The sequence below is a fragment of the Leucoraja erinacea genome, unplaced genomic scaffold (genome assembly GCF_028641065.1).
Source record: "Leucoraja erinacea ecotype New England unplaced genomic scaffold, Leri_hhj_1 Leri_1344S, whole genome shotgun sequence".
Lineage (NCBI taxonomy): Eukaryota > Metazoa > Chordata > Chondrichthyes > Rajiformes > Rajidae > Leucoraja > Leucoraja erinaceus.
In genome coordinates, this window is record NW_026575610.1 from 4,557 (window position 1) to 12,529 (window position 7,973).

The 7,973-nt window shown below is 49.0% G+C and overlaps 1 protein-coding gene across 1 annotated transcript; it reads right to left on the reverse strand.

Annotated features, from left to right (window-relative positions):
- Nucleotides 1-541: 541 nt before the first annotated feature.
- On the reverse strand, nt 542-4,647 carry LOC129715708 (zinc finger protein 239-like; the record flags this gene model as incomplete). The annotated part of the gene is made up of 2 exons (XM_055665565.1): nt 4,524-4,647; nt 542-1,343 (listed from the first exon to the last, which is right to left on the reverse strand). A coding segment is annotated over exon 2 (667 nt), but the record flags the coding sequence as incomplete, so codon positions are not given.
- Between the last annotated feature and the right edge of the window lie 3,326 nt (nt 4,648-7,973).

The window sequence follows — 7,973 nt, forward strand, 5'->3', positions numbered from 1 at the left end:
GGTGTGGGTGCGCTGGTGCTCAGCAGGCTGCCGGACTGGGTGAAGCCCTTGCCGCACTGGGCGCAGGTGTAGGGGCGCTCGCCGGTGTGGGTGCGCTGGTGTACCAGCAGGTAACTGGAATGGTTGAAGGCCTTGCCGCACTGGGCGCAGGTGGTAGGTGCGCTCGCCGGTGTGGGTGCGCTGGTGCGACAGCAGGTTGCCTGGACTGGGTGAAGCCCTTGCCGCACTGGGCGCAGGTGCAGGGGCGCTCGCCGGTGTGGGTGCGCTGGTGCTTCAGCAGGCTGCTGGACTGGGTGAAGCCCTTGCCGCACTGGGCGCAGGTGGTGTAGGGTGCTCGCCGGTGTGGGTGCGTGTGCTGCAGCTGGTGCTGCAGGGGGTGGTGGGGACTGGGTGAAGCCCTTGCGCACTGGTGCAGGTGGTGTGGGGCGCGCGCGGTGTGGGTGCTGCTGGTGTGCTGCAGCAGGCTGGCTGACTGGGTGAAGCCCTTGCCGCACTGGGCGCAGGTGTAGGGACGCTCGCCGGTGTGGGTGCGCTGGTGCACCAGCAGGCCGCTGGACTGGGATTGAAGCCCTTGCCGCACTGGGCGCAGGTGTAAGGACTCTCACCAGTGTGGATGCGCTGGTGCACCAGCAGGCGACTAGCCTGGGTGAAGCCCTTGCCGCACTGGGCGCAGGTGTAGGGGCGCTCGCCGGTGTGGGTGCGCTGGTGCACCAGCAGGTTGCTGGGTGGGTGAAGCCCTTGCCGCACTGGGCGCAGGTGTAGGGGCGCTCGCCAGTGTGGGTGCGCTGGTGCACCAGCAGGCCGCTGGACTGGGTGAAGCCCTTGCCGCAGTCGCTGCATGTGTAGGGACGTTCCCCGGTGTGCACGCGCCTGTGCACCTTCAGTTCCTTGGACGACTTGAAGCCTTTGCCGCAGTCGGGGCAGGTGAAGGGCCGCTCACTGCTGTGCACCCGCTGGTGCTCCCGCAGCCCCGACAACTGGGTAAAGCTCTTGCCACATGTGGAGCAGCCATAGGGCTTCTCGCCCGTGTGCACCCGCCGGTGGGCCTTCAGCACATCCGCCCTCTTGAAGCTCTTGCCGCACTCTATGCTGTTGAAGGGGCGTTCTATCGTGTGCTCCCGACGGTGGGTCTCCAGCCGGCTCGGGCTCTGCCAGGCCTTGCCACATACGTCGCACTCATAACGCTTCTCCTTGTTGTGCCCCGTCATGTGGTCCTCTATCGAAGATCAGCCCTTGAAGCCCGGCCCGCACACCGAGCAGATGGGGGGCTCACCGGCACCCTGGCCGCCCTCAATGGCCGCTCACGTTCCCGTCTCTCCGTCCACAGCAACGGCTCCTAAACCCTGCAGGAGGGGAACACAGAGGATCAACAAGCTGGCAAACAGGACATTCCTAGCACATATTGGGTGCGTTTATGGCGGAGGAAACCGTTATATAATTCTGCGCTGCACACTGGCGCAGCGGTACAGTTGTAAATTAATCGGCCTCCACAAAATAACTAAATTGTCCCCAATGTGCGTGGGATAGTGCTAGTGTACGGGGTGATCGCTGGTCGGCGCAGACCCCATGGGCCGAAAGGCCTGTTGTTTCCGCGCTGCATCTCTGTGTCTATCTGTGTCTATCTTCTCCACAGATGCTGCCTGACCCGCTGAGTTACTCCAGCACTTTGTGTCTATCTTCTCCACAGATGCTGCCTGACCCGCTGAGTTACTCCAGCACTTTGTCATAGAGTCATGGAATGATACAGTGTTGGAAACAGGGCCCTTCGGCCCAACTCGTACCCGCACTCCTAGATCCCTCGGCTCTACACATTCCGCAAGGCTCAGAGTTCAGAGTCCTAATGAGACCACACCTGGAGTATTGTGTGCAGTTTTGGTCCCCTAATTTGAGGAAGGACATTCTTGCTATTGAGGGAGAGCAGCGTAGGTTCACCAGGTTAATTCCCGGGATGTGGGGGACTGTCATATGCTGAGAGAATGGAGCGGCTGGGCTTGTACACTCTGGAGTTTAGAAGGATGAGATGGGATCTTATTGAACCATATAAGATTGTTAAGGGTTTGGACACGCTAGAGGCAGGAAACATGTTCCCGATGTTGGGGGAGTCCAGAACCGGGGGCCACACAGTTTAAGAATAAGGGGTAAGCCATTCAGAACAGAGACAAGGAAACACTTTTTCTCACAGAGAGTTGTGAGTCTGTGGAATTCTCTGCCTCAGAGGGCGGTGGAGGCCGGTTCAGTGGATACATTTAAGATAGAGCTAGATAGGGCTCTTAAAGATCGCGGAGTCAAGAGATATGGGGGGAAGGCAGGACGCGGTACTGATTTGGGATGATCAGCCATGATCACATTGAATGGCGGTGCTGGCTCAAAGGGCCAAATGGCCTATTCCTGCACATATTGTCTCTTGTCTATTGCCCCAGCGCCCCGCCATTCACAGTGAAGATCCTGCCCTGGTTTGACTTCCTAAACTGCAACACCCTCCCCACCCCCAAACAATGTGACCTCCTCCCTGTGGCTCCCTGCCCCTTACCCCTGCTGCCTCATGCTCCCCCCCCCCCCCCCCTCCCCCCCTCCCCCCCCCCCCCCCCCCCCCCCCCCCCCCCCCCCCCCCCCCCCCCTCACCCCCCCCCCCCCCCCCCCTTTTTTTTTCCCCCCCCCCCCCCCCCCCCCCTTCCCCCCCCCCTCCCCCCCCCCCCCCCCCCCCCCTCCCCCCCCCCCCCCCCCCCCCCCCCCTCCCTCCCCTCCCCCCTTCCCCCCTCCAGCCTCTCACCCCTCTCCTCCCTCCCTACACACTCTCTCTCTCTCTCTCTCTCTCTCTCTCTGACAGAAGCAATTCTGTTCCTCAGACGTTATTAATAAATTTTAGGTTGTACTTTTGTAGCAAACTTAACTACCTATGCATTTACTTTTAATTTCTATTGCATATGAGATTTTTTTTTGGTCATAATTTTAACCATTTTAGCTCATAGCCTGTGGTCTTAGTTTTTAATGGGTTTCATTTTGGAGTAATGCTTTTCAATAATTGTTACATCAATGAATTTTTTTTTTTCACGGTCCTTTCTTTCTTTTTTGTTTTCTTTTAGTCAATGAATTATGTTTCTCTCTCTTAACTTCTCTCTCTCACAGCTACAATTTTTAGATACTGACTTTATGGACATGGGTTTTTTGATGATTCATTGGTTTAATACCCATTTTGCCAACTTGTGTAATACACATTATTTACAATTCAAAATTTATCCCCCTTTGGTTTTAAAAGGCACCTTTAGCCCACGTTGTTTTTTTATGAAACACCAGTTTTTAGCCATTTATTTCAGCAGTGTATTTTTTATTTATACATTTATTTTACAGGATGTTACCTTTTATATGTTGTTTACCTTTATTTATTTACATTTTTTCCCCAGATGTTAAAATTTTTCACCAGATTACCGGGTCCCCCCCCCAGATGTGTATTTATAACATTATTTACCCAGTTTTACCGGGTTTTCCCCCCATTTTATAACATTATTTAGTTTATTTAGGGTTTACCATTTATCCCCATTAACCGGGTTTATTTACGTAGTTTTTAACATTATTACACCCCATTTTACCGGGTTTTCCCCCATACGTGTAGTTTATAACATTATTTATATCAGATTTACCGGGTTTATTCCCCAGACGTGTAGTTTATAACATTATTTACACCAGATTTACCGGGTTTTATTCCCCAGACGTGTAGTTTATAACATTATTTCAGATTCAGATTCAGATTCAATTTTTAATGTCATTGTCAGTGTACAGTACAGAGACAACGATTTACACCAGATTTACCGGGTTTTATTCCCCAGACGTGTAGTTTATTTATTTACACCAGATTTACCGGGTTTATTCCCCAGACGTGTAGTTTATAACATTATTTACACCAGATTTACCGGGTTTATCCCCCAGACGTGTAGTTTATAACATTATTTACACCAGATTTACCGGGTTTATTCCCCCAGACGTGTATTTTATAACATTTTTTACCAGATTTACCGGGTTTATCCCCCAGACGTGTAGTTTATAACATTATTTACACCAGATTTACCGGGTTTATTCCCCCAGATTTACCGGGTTTATTCCCCAGACGTGTAGTTTATAACATTATTTACACCAGATTTACCGGGTTTATCCCCCAGACGTGTAGTTTATAACATTATTTACACCAGATTTACCGGGTTTATTCCCCAGACGTGTAGTTTATAACATTATTTACACCAGATTTACCGGGTTTATTCCCCAGACGTGTAGTTTATAACATTATTTACACCAGATTTACCGGGTTTTATTCCCCAGACGTGTAGTTTATTTGGTGATTTATTGATTATTTACAGAGAGCCAGAGAGAGGGAGATAGATGTTTATAATCCTGGTGTTTTATATCAGGACGCTGCTCCAGACGGTGAGTTTCTATTATTGACCCCAGTTTTATTCCCCAGACGTGTAGTTTATGTGGAGTTTGACCTCAGCTCCCCCACATTTACCGGGTTTATTTACAACATTATTTACCTCAGCTCCGTCCGCAGCGACGTCACCAACTGCCGCTTCTCCGCCGCCATTTTCATGCGGTCGATGCGGAGACTCGATCCCGGGGCGGGACCGGCGGCCATCTTGGTGAGGTCGGCGCCGCTGATTGGTCGGCAGCCGGCGGCCATCTTTGTGAGGGGTTTGATGGCGGCCATGTTGGTGAGGGGTTTACAGCGGCAGATTATTATATAGTTCAAGAGATTGCTCCCTCCAGCCACTTAGGAGAAAGCGTGGAGTTAGGAGAATGTCGTGAGTGAAGGGGGGGGGGGGGGGTTGGGGGCGTCATCACCGCCCGCCCGCCCTGCGCCGTGACGTCACCGCCCATTGGAAGCTGCAAGATGGCGGTTTGTTTTTAAACGTGAAGGCGGATACAAAATGTCGGCGGCGCTTGTGACGCAGCGACAGAGACAGAGACAGAGACAGAGACAGAGACAGAGACAGACGGGCAGCGACTGTGGAGACAAGAGAAGCTGCAGCAACAACAACAACAACAACTGGGCCGGCCGCGTTTCATGGACAAACCCTGATGCTCACTCAAGGTCAAATCAAAGATCATACAGCAGAGCAAGATGGTCAACTCTCACGCAAGTTTGATGAGAGGTGTTGGCCGAAGGGACTAATTTCCAGAGGCCTAGTATGGACATTGTGGGCCGAATGGATTTGTGGGCTGGCAGCTCAGTCACTGAGGCCAGGCAGTACAGTCACTCAGACCTGGCAGGCTGGCAGCTAAGAAACTGCCAGAAATTCTGCCCAAAACAGGTGACAGACTCTGTGAGAGAGAAGGGGAGAGGGTGGACTGAATGGATTATTGGGCTGACAGTTCAGCCACTTACGCAGGTCACATTGCAGATTTTCTTCCCCGCTGTAAATTATGCTGCAATTATTATTTATGATCTCTTTAAAAATTATAATGCACGCAGAGACAAAAAGGATAAAATTACCTGCCGGACAAATATTTTCAACACTATTTCAGACGGGTGCACAGTGGGGGTGGGGCGTGGGCAGGAACGTCCTGGTTTTATCAGTGTTCTCGACAAACTGAAATATAGCTCGTGATGCCGAGTGAAATATCAATAACCGGGCCCAGATCTGGTCTTTGGTTTGCACCTTGTTTACGCTTCAGCTCCTGTCCTGTTGTCTCTCCCTGTTTTATTGTCAGCCACTTTGACATTGTTTCTTTTCAGGGATTTGAATGGGAACAACATCACAAGAATCACCAAATCAATCTTTTTCAGGATTAAGACATGTGTGAGTTCAGTAAGTCCAGATTTTGCATTTTGCACAATTTGGTTACATTTCTGCTGCTGTTTCGTGCTTCCAGCTGTTCACTTTCTGCCATCAGTGTTTCTGTTTGTAAATTGCAGCTTGTTATTTAATACAACTTTTCACAGACCCTTGTGAATGAAGTAAGTGCAGGAGTGAAGTGTTGTTGGGATTAGTACACGGCCAAGTCAGCAAAGACTATATTCCACAGTATTGTCCCTAACATATTTACCCCTGAGTACTGTGAATTATGATGGGATGTACAGTGCCCTCCATAATGTTTGGGACAAAGACCCATCATTTATTTATTTGCCTCTGTATTCCACAATTTGAAATTTGCAATAGAAAAAATCCCATGTGGCTAAAGTGCACACTGTCAGATTTTAATGAAGGCCATTTTTATACATTTTGGTTTCACCATGTAGAAAGTAAAGCAGTGTTTACACATAGTCCCCCGTTTCAGAGCACCATAATGTTTGGGGCACAGCAATGTCATGTCAATGAAGGTAGACACGCTTAGTATTGTGTTGCATATTCTTTGCCTGCAATGACTGCTTGAAGTCTGTGATTCATGGACATCACCAGTTGCTGGGTGTCTTCTCTGGTGATGCTCTGCCAGGCCTGTATTGCAGCCATCTTTAGCTGATGCTTGTTTTGGGGGCTAGTCCCCTTCAGTTTTCTCTTCAGCATATAAAAGGCATGGGTTCAGATCGGGTGATTGACTTGGCCACTCAAGAATTGACCATTTATTAGCTTTGAAAAACTCCTTTGTTGCTTTAGCAGTATGTTTGGGATAATTGTCTTGCTGTAGAATGAACCGCCAGCCAATGAGTTTTGAGGCATTTGTTTGAACTTGAACAGATAGGATGAATCTATATGCTTCAGAATTCATTATGCTACTACCATCAGCAGTTGTATCATCAATGAAGATAAGTGAGCCAGTACCTTCAGCAGCCATACATGCCCAGGCCATAACACCCCCACCACTGTGTTTCACAGATGAGTTGGTATGCTTCCAATCTTGAGCAGTTCCTTCTCTTCTCCATATTTGGCTCTTGGCATCACTCTGATATGTTAATCTTCATCTCATCTGTCCACAAAACCTTTTTCCAGAACTGTGGTTGCTCTTTTCATTACTTCTTGGCAAACTGTAACCCGGCCATCCTATTTTTGTGGCTACCCAGTGGTTTGCATCTTGCAGCCTCTGTATTTCTGTTCATGAAGTCTTCTGCAGACAGTGGTCATTGAGAAATCCACACCTGACTCCTGAAGAGTGTTTTAGATCTGTCGGACAGGTGTTTGGGGGTTTCCTTTATTATAGAGAGAATTCATCTGTCATCAGCTGTGGAAATCTTCCTTGGTCTGCCAGTCCCTTTGCGATTAGTGAGCTCACCAGGACTCTCTTTCTTCTTAATGATGTTCCAAACAGTTGATTTTGGTAAGCCTAAGGTTTGGCTGATGTCTCTAACAGTTTTATTCTTGTTTCTCAGTCTCATAATGGCTTCTTTGACTTTCATTGGCACAACTTTGGTCGTCATGTTGATAAACAGCAATAAACTTTTCCAAAGGTGATGGAAAGACTGAAGGAAAGACTAGGTGCTGAGAGCTCTCTTATACCTGCATTAAGGAGGCAATTAAACACACCTGAGCAATTACAAACGCCTGTGAAGCCATGTGTCCCAAACGATATGGTGCGCTGAACACAGCTGTAATTTCTACATGATGAAACCAAAATGTATAAAAATGGCCTTTAATAAAGGCTTCCAGTAGAATTGCAGGATGTTGCAACGTTGGTTGCCCGAGGTGCTTGCTTGTTGTAGCCAGTCAAGGTTTTGGAAGTGCATGGAAGGCAAGTTTCACTGTTGTCCAGGATCCTGTGATATTTCAGCTGGGTCTGAGATCATGATTTTCAAACCCTTTTCCTCAACCCACTGTGAGCTGTGTTGGCACAATGAATGAAGGCTGTGATGAATTGGACCATTGATTCTGTCCTCGCCAAGAGATGGCTTCCAAGGTACAGGACATGGCCCAGCCTATCACCATGAACCTTTGTTGGAGAGCGGAGTGCTATGCTGTGGACAAATTAGTTGGAGAACATGTGTAAGCAGGTAAGTAACAAAATATTCAGTTGATGATTATAGGGAGAAAGGTGTTTTTTGCAAAGGCAGG